The sequence below is a fragment of the Sebastes umbrosus genome, chromosome 23 (assembly GCF_015220745.1).
Source record: "Sebastes umbrosus isolate fSebUmb1 chromosome 23, fSebUmb1.pri, whole genome shotgun sequence".
In the NCBI taxonomy this organism is placed as follows: domain Eukaryota; kingdom Metazoa; phylum Chordata; class Actinopteri; order Perciformes; family Sebastidae; genus Sebastes; species Sebastes umbrosus.
In genome coordinates this window covers 3,931,578-3,946,977 of record NC_051291.1, presented here as the reverse complement: position 1 = coordinate 3,946,977, position 15,400 = coordinate 3,931,578, and the positions used below count along the sequence as shown (strand labels likewise).

General features: G+C 41.0%; 1 protein-coding gene across 3 annotated transcripts in view; it reads left to right on the top strand.

Moving 5' to 3' along the window:
* Positions 1 to 14,014, top strand: part of etv6 (ETS variant transcription factor 6) — a 37,284-nt gene extending 23,270 nt beyond the window's left edge. For all 3 annotated transcript variants that reach the window (XM_037759865.1, XM_037759864.1, XM_037759863.1), the window contains 6 exons: positions 3,601 to 3,765; positions 7,250 to 7,384; positions 10,502 to 11,146; positions 11,298 to 11,440; positions 13,212 to 13,312; positions 13,456 to 14,014. In XM_037759865.1, the coding sequence (XP_037615793.1) occupies positions 3,702 to 3,765; positions 7,250 to 7,384; positions 10,502 to 11,146; positions 11,298 to 11,440; positions 13,212 to 13,312; positions 13,456 to 13,558 (1,191 nt within the window). In that variant the 5' untranslated portion in view covers positions 3,601 to 3,701 and the 3' untranslated portion in view covers positions 13,559 to 14,014. The remainder of the gene's footprint in view (positions 1 to 3,600; positions 3,766 to 7,249; positions 7,385 to 10,501; positions 11,147 to 11,297; positions 11,441 to 13,211; positions 13,313 to 13,455) is intronic.
* Positions 14,015 to 15,400: the final 1,386 nt, after the last annotated feature.

Genomic DNA, 15,400 nt, shown 5'->3' with positions numbered 1-15,400 from the left:
ATTGGAAATTAATTACCAACACAAAACAATGACAGATATTGATCCAGAAACCCTCACAGGTACTGCATTTAGCATAAAACAATATGCTCAAATCCTAACATGAAAAAACTGCAGCCCAACAGGCAACAACAGCTGTCAGTGTGTCAGTGTGCTGACTTGACTATGACTTGCCCCAAACTGCATGTGATTATCATAAAGTGGGAATGTCTGTAAAGGGGAGACTCTTGGGTACCCATAGAACCCATTTACATTCACGTATCTTGAGGTCAGAGGTCAAGGGACCCCTTTGAAAATGGCCATGCCAGTTTTTCCTCGCCAAATTTAGAGTGTTATTTAACCTCCTTTGCGACGAGTTAGTATGACATGGTTGGTACCGATGGATTCATTAGGTTTTCTAGTTTCATATGATACCAGTATCTTCACTCTAGCTTTAAAACTGAACCCGCTACAACCTATAAATCGCAAGTTGCGTTAATGCGTTAAAGAAATCAGTAACATTAAAACAAATTTTCATTAACACTTTATTATTGCGTTAACTTTGACGGCCCTACCAGGAATATTTCAACGTGTTCTCTGATGTTTTATTGATTAAAGTTACCTAACGTTATGCTGCTTTAATGACACATTGGGGAAATCGGGATTAAAAAGAATATTTAGAGGTTAGAGATAATATAGCCTGGCTATGATTTCTACTGTGGCCAAGAAAACAATCCTAGAAACCCAGTCAAAAAAACATGACAGAGTAAAGCTCCTTATCTGCCCCCCCACTAGCTCCTGTGGTTGTGAAACACCTGTATCCCATTCCCCGACACTTTCTCAGGATGTCTGTTGACAAGCTGAGGGTCAGAGCTCGACAGGCCGTAAGCTGTGCTTCAGATAACCGAGGCCTTCCCGGGCTTATCGGCAGCACTCGTGCCTCTATCTGAATATAGAGGACTGGAAGGGAAGGGAAGAAAATGGGAATCTGACAATCTAGACAGGGTTTCATTTTATATTGATTGTTCTCTGTGAAAACTTCCTCTGTTTGACGGGTCTGGGGAGCTGAGGGAGGACAGGCCTGAAAGCGAGCACAAGGTTCCTATTACTTGTCTGACAGTGACATTGGCGGCCAAAGATAACAGCTGTCCGACTCCCAGAGGAAATGTTTGAGGCCGGGCGATAAGTGAGATGTAAGAAATGAGGAGTGATGCTCCGTGTGGGTGTCATGGATGTTCTGATCGGAGCTATACACTGTCGCAAGTCTGTATTTGCGTGTGTGTGTGTGTGTGAAAGAGAGAAGTAGATAGAAAAAAAGAGAGGGAGGTGAGTCTGACTCATGCTGTAAATCGTTGGGTTACACGGAGGGCGCAAAATGATACGATGAGGTGGCAGTATCTGTGTGTTAACCGGGATAAATAAAGGTCCAAAACTGTTGTTTTAATGCTAAAAATATGTACAGCCTTTTATGTCAGACGATATCAAGAATATCAGAGTTTGAGGACATTTCAATAATAGTCTCAGTGGTTGAAAATAAACCTCATAATCAGATTTGATCAAACCAGATGAGCTTCTGTTCTAATGCTATAAAAAGAAAAAGACAATTGGTAACGGAGGAGGAAGCAAATATGATGAAGCCTAGCGCTCTGGTGTCTAGCTTATTGGGGGCCTTTTCAGTCACTTCATCACTTTCCCACGTTAGTTTGAGGTGTTGTGGTCGCTGCTATAGGGTGAAGTTAGCGCTACCATTGCTTTCTTGATATGCTAATTCATTGGTCCTCATACGAATCCGGGGAAGTACTGGAAGTAAACAAGTCACCATTACTGGTGGCGTCTCCTGACAGTACTGTCCTATCAGGTGTACAATTTTCCACTTCTACCTTTACTTTCTACGTAATGTTACTTTTGACAGAAATGTCTAAGAGTTCAGGAAGAACCTGAGCAGTTCTCAGCTGCCTGACGTTAGCCTGATAACCTGATGAAACAAGTAACGTCAATGCTTAGGTAACAGCTACGTTACGGGCTGCGGTGGTCCCACAGAATGAATTACCTCATTCAACTAACTGTGGCGTTATTGTGGAATAAAACGCTCAAACCGGGGCAACCTAACGGCCACAAAGTAAACTTCGTTAAACGGTCGGCATCACAAACAGAACACGTACAAAGCGCCTGCTAACCGCGTTGAACTGGTGACTCTCAGCCAAATGCGTCGCGGTTGCTCGTAGTGATGGCAGCTGTGTCCTCGTAGAAGCCTTCAATTTTACTTAAATCAATTTTGAATACATACTCATCTCTGTTTTTACCTACTCTCACTTGGTAGCAAACAGTAAAGTCGCTACGAATTGTCGCCAGATGGCGTAAAACACAAAGCGGTCGGCGGATTCGTCCATAGTTTGTGTTTCTATTTAGAATTTGACCAGGTTTCTTTGCTGTTAAGCTCGCTAGCCTGCACACCAGCGTTTGCAGGCGCCAAAAAACAAATACTTGTACAAAGACTCCAGAATTATTGTATTTCAGGGCAAACGTAAAATGAAATGCAACATTTTAAAATTTTTCTGGAGAAAACAGTTTTCATTTTCTTCAATACAGTCTGAGTTTTCTTGAGGCCAGTATCGTTTTAGTGGCTGTTACATCAACATATTAGAGTGTAAATATAACGTTAACCGCCATTTGCGTTTTTATGACCACATATTTACGTTATTTTTATTATTATTTTGACAGGTTCAGGTTCCTCTGTTTCTATTCTGTCAGCTAACCTTGCCAGTAAGATTGTTTCTGCATTCACAGCACATCTGAGAAATGTTTTTATAACCAAATCCTTCATTCTGCAACAAAACACTCAAATTGAGCTCTTGTTCACATTTTTTTTTCATTTTCACAGTCTTTTCTTTCTGTTGCCTCTAAATGCTTGTTGGTCACCAGTGCAGATGTTTTACACTCCTGTTCCCACGGCAGTGAAAAAAGCATTTCAGAGTGCGAGGGCGGGAGAACAAAAAAAAAAGACACTTTCATTGCTGTTTCCTTCTGCTGTCTTTCCCTCCATGTGTCCTTGTCCGTTTATACACAAACTAATAAACTGCCCGTCCTCTGATGTGCCTGTCTGGAGCTGAGAAAAGCGTAGATCATAACGGATCAAATAAAATAACAGTCTCATATCCCCCCCTCCTCTCTCCTCTCTTTTTTATATCCTTGTGATTCATTCTGTATTCTTCCCCTTAACCTATCATCTTCTAATCTTTTATTCTAACCTCCTCTCCCTTTCTGACTCCGTCTCCTCCTTCATCTTTTTTTTTCTTTATCTCCGCTGCCGTTCCCGTAATCACCCCCTCCTTTTGGCTTTTATCTCCACTTCCTCAATATCCTTTTTACTGCCTCTGCCTCCTTCCTTCCTCTCGCCTCCCCCCCTTCCCCTCCTCCTTTCCTCCCTCCCCTTCACCCTCCCCTCCTTCCTGCCTTTCCTTCTTTTCTTCCTTCCTCGCCCCCCCCAACCCTCCTCCCCCGTCCTTCTGCCTCTTCTCCTCCGCTGAGCTCATCCTCCTTCCTTCCCTTCCCCGTCACCTCCACTTTGTTGCTTCTCTACAAAAACCCTGGTCTCAACTCCATCTTCTTCCTCTCCACCTCCAGGTTTGCAGCCAGTCTTCTGGAGCAGAGAAGACGTGGCCCAGTGGCTGCGTTGGGCCGAGAAGGAGTTCGCCCTGCGGCCGATCACCAGCGGCTCTTTCCAAATGAACGGCAAAGCCCTGCTGCTGCTCACCAAGGAGGACTTCCGCTACCGATCCCCCCACTCTGGTACATTCCCACATCTTCATGAATTTTATATTGGAGATATTAAGACGTGTATTCCAGACTGGGGGAAAAGTTTTACAAAATGAGTCATTGATTGCATTAGATGGTTTGTTTTAGTCCAAACTGGAGCAAGAACCCAGACTGGAAAACAGAATTTAACCAACTAGGAGGAAAGAGTTTTAGATCATGGAAACACTCCGGCTAGTTGCAGAAAAAAATCATGGAAAAATGGTGCAATTATACATAGAAGCTCCTTTTCTAAGGGAAAAAGTGACACCTGCTGTCACAAAATGACTGATAAGAGAGTGAAACACTTGATAAATGAACATCCATGATCACATTTTTTGTCTCATGACAAAATGTAATCGGGGCCAACACTGTGACCTTTGATTCGCTGTCGCACTTTGTGGTTTAGACCAATATTTATTTATACATGAAGCCGATGTAGCTTTAAAATCAATGTGTTTACAGCAAAACTACACCCTTTAAAAATCAATAAAGTGCAGAGGAGGGAAGGCGGCGGTGTCAGGCGACAGTATCTGGCGACAGCGGAGGGGAGGCAGCTGTCACAGCGAGGCTGCTGGGGGAGGAAGTAGGGGACGGTTGATCAGGAAGTACAAACCGACCTCAACTGTCGCCCTGGCAACGCTAGCGGCCAGGCGCATGAGAATAATGCAAAAAAAAAAAAAAAAGTCAGTGTAGAGTTTTGGATTTCTATTTTGAAATTAATCAGGATTCAATGTCTGAGTGTGTTTGCTGGAAATTTTACACAACACAGTCAGTCAGCGCTGCGTGGGTCGGGATGATTGTCATAAATGGTGGGAAGAAATGAGTGAGCAACGTTGTGAAATACTAAAGATAAGACATAAGATAAACCACCCATTGCCTGGAAAGTTCAGAAAAATGTGGGAGTTGTATAGAGGACAAAAAATGACTGCATAATCAATACTGAAATAAATATAGAAAAAAAATATTTGAAGAATAAAAGAATAAAGGAAAGCTGAACTGAACGCATATTCAATTAAATGAATACATAACTCGATGTTGCTAATTAATCAGGAAATTAATAATTTATAATATATTTCTACTTCTTCATCTATTTTTTTTTTTTTTTTAATCTGTCTTTACGTTAATAATGTAAGGGTAAATAACTTCACTGTAAAGGTCTTTACATGGAGAAATACATAAAATAATTTTAGACTTAAATGTATAATCATTTATTTATTTTGCAATTAATTATCAACATATATTTATTTATTCATTTGATTATGCATTTTTTAATTTTATTTATGTATTTAATTCAGCTTTTATTTTTTTATTTATTATTTTATTCAACACTTAAAGTATTAATTTATTTATCAGCAATTATTGATGTATTTAATTAAGCTTTTATTTTTTGTATTTATTATTTTATTTAACACTTTAAGTATTCATTAATTTATCACCAATTATTTATGTATTTAAGTCAGCTTTTATTTTTATTTATTTATTATTTTAATCAACACTTAAAGTATTAATTTATTTATCAGCAATTATTTATGTATTTAATTCAGCTTTTATTTCTTTAATTTATTATTTTACTCAACACTTAAAGTATTCATTAATTTATCAGCAAATATTTATGTATTTAATTAAGCTTTTATTTTTTTGATTTATTATTTTATTTAACACTTAAAGTATTCATTAATTTATCAGCAATTATTTATGTATTTAATTCAGCTTTTAATTTTATTATTTTAATCAACACTTAAAGTATTCATTTATTTATCAGCACTTATTTATGTATTTAATTCAGCTTTTATTTTGTATTTATTATTTTACTTAACACAAATATTATTAATTTATTTCAGCATTTATTTATGTATTTGATTCAAACACTGATTAATTTAATAAGTCATTATTAATCCTCCGTAGCATCGATCTGGACGTGAGCAAAGGTTGCTCTGTTCAGTATATATTTCCTACAATGTGCCTCTTTAAATGTGATTACATGTTGTGAGGAGTAATCTGTAGTTATGGAGAGATGTGGCCCAGCTGACAGCTGTTGTCGAGCATGTGTTTTCATTTCAACTGTGCAAAAAAAATGTTCACATCCTGTTAAATTCTGGGGAAAAAGAAAATTGGAAAATGTGATTCATCATCGCAGGTTTTATTAGTTGTCTTTAGTCGTCTCGATGTGATGTTCCGTTGTTAAACGGTTTCATGCATCAGCGACTGACTGTAGATGTTACGATCGTGTTATTTCCTAAACCTAAAAACGTTGGGCGGCGTGGAGAGATAAAACGCTGACAGCGATTGATCACATTCTAATATCGGTTAGTTGTTTTGGCTCCATGTTGTCAGTGACATCAGCGCAAAAAACGTCATTTTAGGGAAGCGAGCAAATACTCTGGCTGGCGATGCGTCTGTTTCCTCCTTTTGGGGATTGTAAGTGTGCAGTTCCCATCAAGCCCTTTGCTGTGTGCCATATTTTCCTTTTGTAGAAGCTCTAAGAATAATATAATCTTCTTTCTTTTCCTGGAATGTCTCAACCTCACGTCCCACAATGGGCCACATCACAGCTGCATGTTGAGACTTGAAAATGTTTAATGGGAGAATTGTGAAGCACAAAAGGCTGTTTTTTGGTACTATGACTAACCGTAAGATGACACTTTCTCCTGCTTTCTTTAATTCCCTCGGAATCATGATTCATAATGATAAACATATTGTTTTGTAAGCAAACAATGTGACGTTTAAAACTAGCTTTTAAAATCCAGAATCAAAGCATCAGGAAGCGGGAATTTTCCCCCCCGCTGCAACTCAACACCACAACACCAGAAAGTGAGAACTGAAAGGGGTGTGTGTTTTGTTTGTGTACGTGTGTTCACCATCACTTCCTTTATGAGAATCATTTCCTTGTTATGGTAAGCCTTTAAAAAACAACGTCTTTCAGGTAATGTGTGATGTTGTTAAAATCACAACCACTACTTGGGAGTTATTTGTTAACCGTGTAAATGTTTTGTTGTTGCGCCGCTGTCCTCGGCGGCGTTGAGGCTGAACAAACAGCTGTTAGTCATTCAGTTCAAGCTTCCTGCTCAGGCTTTTGTGCCTGGTGTCACCACCGCTACTGTATGAACACTTAAAGCAGAACGCCGGGGTCATATAGAGCTATACGGCCCATTTGCTTGTGTCAACATCTAGTCCAGGTTGGCCCGCTAAGTAGCCTGCGACGCCTGACGTGTGTGCTCGCCGGCTCGCCAGATTAGATGTAGGAATATCTAGGAAATGTTGTTCTAATAACAAACAAAGTCTCGAGTTGCCATGGCGCCCCGGCCCCCCTCTTCAGAGACTCTTCCATTATTGCTCAAGCTCCCTGCTGCCTGGAAAAGCAAGAGAGAAGAAGAAGAAGAATAAAGGGAACCAGATTCTTTGGATGACGGTGGCATTCATTTCCCATTTTTAATGCAGGCTATCTGTGGTGACCTCTGACCTTTTTGCGTCTCTGCAGGGGACGTCCTGTACGAGCTGCTGCAGCACATCCTGAAGCAGAGGAAGCCCCACGTGTTTTACCCGTCTGCCTACTTCCCCGGGAACTCCTTCCACTCGCTGCCTGAAAGCGCCGCGCAGCACCTCAAGCTTGAAGGTTAGTCCAATAAACGTCATCACATACAGCTTCAACAGGCCTACACTTGATCTTAGGTTACTGGAACCGACACTCCTCCATAGGTGGATCCAAAATGATTGCATTTCATTGATATAAATATATATGCTATCTTAATAATTCCTCACCCAGCATCTGAGAGACTAGTTTATATCATAAAGTGGGCATGTCTGTAAAGGGGAGACTCGTGGGTACCCATAGAACCCATTTACATTCACACATCTGGAGGTCAGAGGTCAAGGGACCCCTTTGAAAATGGCCATGACAGTTTTTCCTCGCCAAAATGTAGTGCAAGTTTGGAGCAATATTTAACCAAGCTAGTATGACATGGTTGGTACCGATTGACTCCTTAGGTTTTCTAGTTTCATATGTTGCCAGTACGCAAGTTGCATTAATGTGTTAAAGCAATTAGTGGCATTAAAATGAATATTATTGTTATTATATTATATGTTATTACAGTGTTAACTTTGACAGCCCCACAAACCAATCAGAGCAGACTGGGCTGTTTCGTGAGGGGGGTCTTAAAGAGACAGGCGCTAAAACGGAGCGTTTCAGACAGAGGGTGAATATTCAGACAGACAGTATGAGAAAAATAAGGTGTTTTTTTTACCATTTCATCATGTAAACATGTTCTAGTAGAAACACAAAATACAAGTATGAACCTGGAAATGAGCACGATATGGGACCTTTAAGGTGGTCATTTTTTAAAAAGTTGGGGTAATAATAGACAAACGTTATTCTCTACTGAGCTAAACCACTAAGCTATTAAAATATAGTTGTTAACAATTCATCCACAACAACAGTGACGCTATCCAGAGATCTAATATTAGCTAGGTAATGTGATCTTAAAATAGTAGGTATCAATTAACTGATGATTATTATTAGAAGACTGTAATTACATGTACCAAATGTCAGAATGTAGCTGAGTATTGATGCTAATGACACTTAAGGTTTACTATATACCGGAACCGTTTCTACAAAATGTTCATAGGAGTTGTACATGAGTCATTTTTAATGGAAAGTTGGGGTAAAAATATTTTCTTAAAAAGTAAAAGAGGTGTCACCTGTGTTTGTTGTAATCAAGGAAGTAATGAGTTTTATTTTCTGGCTCTGATCTGAGGAAATGAGCCAACAACAATCAGATGGGTTTGAAGTGGTGACCTGTTGGCAAGTAAAACCTGCTCCACAAGGAAACGCTGCGTTATTTAAACAAGCTGCTCCGGGTGGCTTATCGCAGGTTTGCTGTTGCTTCCTTGTTTTGAGTGCCACTTTGTACATGTTTTTATCCTTGGGTTGTGCCTTGAAGGAATCAGAGCATAACTCCAGAGAACTACTGAAACTCTTCAACTATAATGTAATCAGCTGTTCTCAGCCCGACTGCAGGATATTAGTGACACCTAGTGGTCGTTTCTGTGTGAAGCCAGAACAGTAATAAGCACCTTTTTAATTTACCGGCAGTGAGGACACACTGTATATATCTAAAGGACTGTGAAAGCTATGAAAAGCCACTTCATTTCATGCTCTGTTACTGCTTCACTGCTCCTTTGGACAGATGGAAGTAGAGGCAGGCTTGGTTCAACTTGATATACATGTGCAATGAGCGGACAGAATAATGTGGACATGCTTGATTAGATTTTAATGCAAGCCAACGCCACAGTCCTGAAACCAGTAACACCAGTATTAAAGATTACAATCTTATGTAGACAAATCTGTTTTTTAAAATTATGTATCCACAGAGCTTTTAGAAATGTGATGAATAAAAGTATGGCTTTTCGTAAAAAAAAAAAAAGTTTGTGAATTAAGCATTTTAAAAATGTTGATGGGTCCAAAATTAATCTTTTGTTTATCTCTGTGGAAGACGTTTAGTTCCCACTGATAACAAGGCTTGTGAGCCAACTGTGTAACAACGTTAGTATCACACACCAACATCTTAAGTCTCACTCCACTCGACCATAAAATATGCAGATTGTGCAACAAACCACTTGTTGTGAAGTGAATGCAGCAGTGGAACGGGAGAGGAAAAGGGCGACATCTAGTGGCTGAATGTTGTCAATAGCACCTTTAAAGCTCATAATATTTAACTTTAGTTGTCACTATCAATTGATAGTCAATACATGTTCACTAAAAAACACCTATCATGATTTCCTAGAGCTGAGGGTGAGGTCTTCAAATTGCTCTTTTTGTCTGAGAAACAGTCCAAAATCAAAAGATATTCAGTTTAATATGATTCAAGACAAAGAAAAGCAGCAACCTGTCATGTTTGAGAAGCTGGAACCATCAAATGTTCACATTTTTGCTTGAAAAATAACTAACTGTATAATGGCTCAACTCTACTTTCATATAAAGCTGTGTATTTTTTTCTAGGGCTGTCAAAGTTAATGCGATAATAACACGTTAACACAAAATCCTTTCAACGCCACTAATTATTTTGAATGCAATCAATCTTGCGGAGGTTGTAGAGGGCTCAGTTCTTTTCAAGCTAGAGTGAAGATAATGGCATCATATGAAATTAGAAAAACCTAAAGAATTCATCGGTACCAACCATGTCATACTAGCTTGTCATAAAGGATAAATAACGCTCCAAACTTACGCCAAATTTTGGCGAGAAAAAACTGTCATGGCCATTTTCAAAGGGGTCCCTTGACCTCTGACCTCCAGATATGTGAATGTAAATGGGTTCTCTGGGTACCCACGAGTCTCCCCTTTACAGACATGCCCACTTTATGATAATCACATGCAGTTTGGGCCAAGTCATAGTCAAGTCAGCACACTGACAGCTGTTGTTGCCTGTTGGGCTGCAGTTTGCCATGTTATGATTTAAGCATATTTTTTATGCTAAATGCAGTACCTGTGAGGGTTTCTGGACAATATCTGTTATTGTTTTGTGTTGTTAATTGATTTCCATTAATAAATATTTATATATATTTGCATAAAGCAGCATATTTGCCCACTCCCATGTTGATAAGAGTATTAAATACTTGGCAAATCTCCCTTTAAGGTACATTTTGAGCAGATAAAAAATGTGCGATTAATTTGCGATTAAATGTTTTAATCGATTGACAGCCCTAATTGTTTAACATGTATCTTTTGTAAACCCAGAAACGGTACGGCGGGCACCACGTGGTACAGAGCCGCTCCCCCAGCATCCACCAACCATCGAGCTGCGTCACCGCTCCCGCTCCCCCCACCATCAAGCCACCAGGCGGTCCCCTCCGGAGCCCAACCACCCCCGCGCCGCCAATGACGACCACCTCCAGACCTTCTCCCAGCTGCCTGACAGCAACCACCACCTGCCCGAGGAAATGTACCCTCTGTCGGTGTCCCCAAATGCGCCCAACGGCCGCTGCGCCACGCCGCGAGAAGCCCCCTGCCCGGGTAGCCCCGGGGGCCAGGAGGCGGGCCCTCCTCGCGTCATCCAGCTCATGCCCAGCGCCATCATGAACCCCTTGCTCCTCAGCCCGAACAGGAGCGGCGGTGGCGGGGGTGCTGCCATGGACTTCAGGCACAGCCGCGGTGGGCCCCCGTCTCAGGCGGCGCTGGAGAACGGGCGCGAGGGGAAAGTGCACGGCCACCACCATCAGATACAGCTGTCCCAGCAGCAGCAGCAGCAGCAGCAGCAGCAGCAGCAGCAGCAGCAGCAGCAGCATCTACTGCAGCAGCAGGAGGAGGCGCTCTACAGGAACCACGTCATCATGCCCGTGTCTCCTCCAGAGGAGCAACAGATACCCATCGGACGGATAGCAGGTAGGATTCAGCCCTCACAAGGTCAAAGAGGTGGCGTCACATTTCTCATAGAGACAGAATGACCTCTATCTTGTCCTTTTGATATTCTCTGAGCATCAAACTAAATATTCCATCCATCTCATCTCTGGGTTTCCCTGTGGTGTCCTTGCAGACTGCAGGCTGCTGTGGGACTACGTCTACCAGCTCCTGTCAGACAGCAGGTACGAGAACTACATCCGTTGGGAGGATACAGAGAGCAAAGTCTTCCGCATCATGGACCCCAACGGCCTGGCCAGGCTCTGGGGCAATCACAAGGTAAACACACACTCAGCTGGGCTCCAGAGGCCTGGACTACGAAGCCAGTTCAACATACCCAGAGGGTATCTTTTCCTTATCTGGCTTCACTAACCCTAACAAACAAGATCCCGCTAAGTCCTACGATGCTGGTTATCAACTCAGTAAGTCAACCCAGGGTTTCTCAGTCTGGCTATGAGCGCGTTCACATGAACGGGGCGGCATATGACCAATCACAGACATGGACAAGTCTGCTGTCAGCAGAGTGGCACATTTTACAAAGGAAGAGCAAACTATATTAGACAAATACGAAGAAGTTAAACACATACTCCAGGCTCAAATTAACACCGTTGAAGCTGCCAAATGCAGGAAGGACAGCTGGCAGGAGAAAAAAATTGCCGATGTGTGAATGCGTAAATTAATTAATTTATTAATTTAACAGAACACTCAAAAGTCAGATATAGTCGTCTAGATGGGGCAGTGATTTCATAAATAGCTTTTAGGAGTGTAATGGATGAATAGATTACACTTCATTGCCCTTTAAAGAATGATGTGGCTGCGTGAGTATTTCAGCTTTCTCTCAGCTGCGTCCTCGTCTCCCGTGGTGTGAAACGGACTTGAGAGCAAGTAAAAATAAATAAATATAAAAATATAATTCAAAGCGGTAAACACCCACAGCTCACAGCCAGCTGTCCTTCCTGCTTTTGTCAGTTTAAACTGTGTTGTTTTTAGCCTGGATTATGACTGTAACTTCTTCATATGTGTGTAACATTATCATACGATCACCGCACCGAGCTCCGATTGGTGCTTTCACACGAGTTGATCTCTTATCTGGAACATAACCTGCTCCGGAGCACGTTAGCTGTTCATCATGGCGATCGACCCCGGTAAGAAGTGATCCACCGTCGTAGGACCGAAAACCCTGAAGGGTTAAACCCTGAAGTTACCTCGCTAACCGCAAATCCTGCTTCGTAGTACAGGCCTCAGGTGTTATTGTTGTCTATGATCAGACTGCAGGCGGCTCATTGAGCAGGTTTAAAGCTGCACTAGTGAATATATTCATATTAATGTATTGATTTACTATGTAAAATGAGAGGTGTTGCTCATAGTGATGAGTTAGACTGTATATAAGAAGTGGACGTAGTCACCGTGACGTCACCCATCGGTTTGTGGACTGCTGTTTTGAAGCCTCGAGTTCGGCGTTTTGGCCGTCGCCGTCTTGTTTTTGTTGCAACCACAAATGACACGAGAGGGCGGAGCTACGTACAACCGAAAGCTTTTTAGGCAACCAAAATTAGTTAGTTACAGTTGACTTTCATGAACTGAAAACACACTGAAAGGGTTAAATTTGTAAAATGAAAAGACGGACAGACCGGACAACGCCGTGGTAGCGACCTGTCAATCACAAGGTAGCCCCGCCCTAAAGCATCTCCTGCTTTATGGTCTATCTGACTCTAAATGGGACCATAATTTACTAAATGAACATCATGCTGTGTTGAAGAAGACTTGAAACTAGCGATTGAGACCATGCTTTTAGCCTCTTTTAGCTCATTGTTTTGGTTTTTACGGACCACAATGATGTCTGAAAGGGGAACTGTTTGCCAACATGTTCTCCACAACACTTTTATGAGATGACAGATTTAATATCATATCTTGTTGCGGTGTTCTTCTGCCCCCATGTGACCAAACCATTAGTTGGTGCAGCTTTAAATGGCACAGAGCAGATCAGTAACTCCACATTATTATTATTATCAATATAAATGACTCTGTTTTGTTCTTTTACCTCTTACAGAACAGGACCAACATGACGTACGAGAAGATGTCGCGAGCACTGAGACACTACTACAAACTGAACATTATCAGGAAAGAGCCTGGGCAAAGACTTCTATTCAGGTATATCAACTTAAAGACAACATTTTTAAACAGAACTGCTCCGGCTATTCATGATATATTTAACATATATTTAACTAGGGATAGTTTGGGTGTTTTGAAGTGGGGTTGTATGAGGTACTTATCTCTGTTCGTCTGTTCACCAGGTTCATGAAAACTCCCGACGAGATAATGAACGGACAGACGGACCGGCTGGAGCACATAGAGTCCGACACAGACGAACAAATCTACATCAAAGAGGAATGCTGAGGAACTCTGGGGTAAAAAAAAACGAGTCCATGAACTACTTACTTACTACTACTACAGCCGCTGATGCCTTTCAGAAGCAGCCGGAACAATCGTCGTTGAATCTGGAGCACGTTCGACGTTCGCTCGTACCAGACGGACATGAATCCTCTCTTAAGATTGCCTTAGGATGGTATTTTTTTTCCTAAAGTAAAAAGAAGAAAAGCAGCATCAGTTGTTGTGATTTCTCCTGATGGACGGAGCTGAAAAAGACTTTCTAAGTGTTCCCTTTTTATTTCTGAATGAACTGCAAAAAGCCAATCACTTTGTGCTTATGTCACTTTGATGATTTTATTTGTCTCCTCACGTTGCATTATACTATGGAATTTTTGCTGTTTGTAAAAAAGAAAATTGTGTGTGTGTGCGTGTGTGTGACAGGAATGTTTTCACCATGGAATAAACATTTTTGATCAAACTGTATTCTCTTAGTGTGGAGTGTACTTAAAGGGATAGTTCGGGTGTTTTAAAGTGAGGTTGTATGAGGTACTTATCTATAGTAGGTGTATTACCTACAGTAGATGGCGGTCGGCACGCCCCCAGTTTGGAGAAATAGACAGGAGTTACCGGCATGGGAGCAAAGCAATGTACTGCCGTGGACGGGGCCGGCAGCAAAACGTATTTTAGTCACCTAAAAGAGCAGTTTAAGTGTACGCTATATTTTGAATATTTTCACCGCTTTATCTCGCCGTCAGACAGCCCTTTCCGACGGGGAACTGAAGCCGTTGTATCCATCTATGCTCTCGCCAAAGCCACCAGACTCCATTGAAGAAAACTGTGATTTTACCTCAGAACACGGGGTTGCTGGTCTACCGCTGCCTCGATCGGTTAGTTCGTTAGTGTTATTTTGTGTTAACTTAGTTTGGATTCTCCAAATCACCAAAGTCACACAATAACACAAACAAACTAACTGATCGAGGCAGCGGTAGACCAGCAACTCCCTGTGTTCTGCGAGGTAAAATGACCGTTAAGTGATGAATGAAAAATGTCTGGCGGATTTGGCGACAGCGTAGGTGGAAACAACAGCTTCAGTTCATTGTCGGAAAAGGCTGTCTGATGGCAAGGTAAAGACATGGAAATATTCTAAATATAGCGTACACTTAATCTGATATTGATTTTTTTTAGATGGGCCTTAAATATGTTTTTTTAGGGGGGCTAAAATATGTTTAGCTTTGCTTCGATGAGGTAACTCCTTCCATGTTGTCTGCTTCCCGACCGCCATCTACTGTAGATAATACAACGACTATGGATAAATACCTCATGCAACCCCACTTCAGAACACCCAAACTATCCCTTTAACCTTAAAAAGATATCTCCATGAACATAAATCACATTTTTCTCTAGTGTTTCTCTGCAAGAGTCACATTTGGTGAAACACATTAAAATGTCCACATGATGGCAGTACTGGACCATTTATGATGCTGTCCACAGTTCAACAGTTCATCAAACATGCTTCTCATTTAAAGGGTCACTTACAGGATTACAATGTGGCTGCAGTTCTTTTTGGGAAGATGGAAGAAATGATCATATTATGGTGTTTTATGTCTTCCATTTTGGCTGTATTGATGATGTCACTGTTGAGGTTAATTATTAATCAACTGTGATTTATTAATTATTAATGACCAATTTCAATGTTATTCACTAATTGCACCCTGGCAGCTTGACTTTATTTATTAATTAATTAATTAATTAAATTTAATTTGACGTTACACTTCCTAAATTAGTGTCTTTAGACTTTTGAATTAATTGGAATAATTATGTTTTGTGATTCTACAAATGTCCAAATGAGCCTTCAAGTATAATCATTAG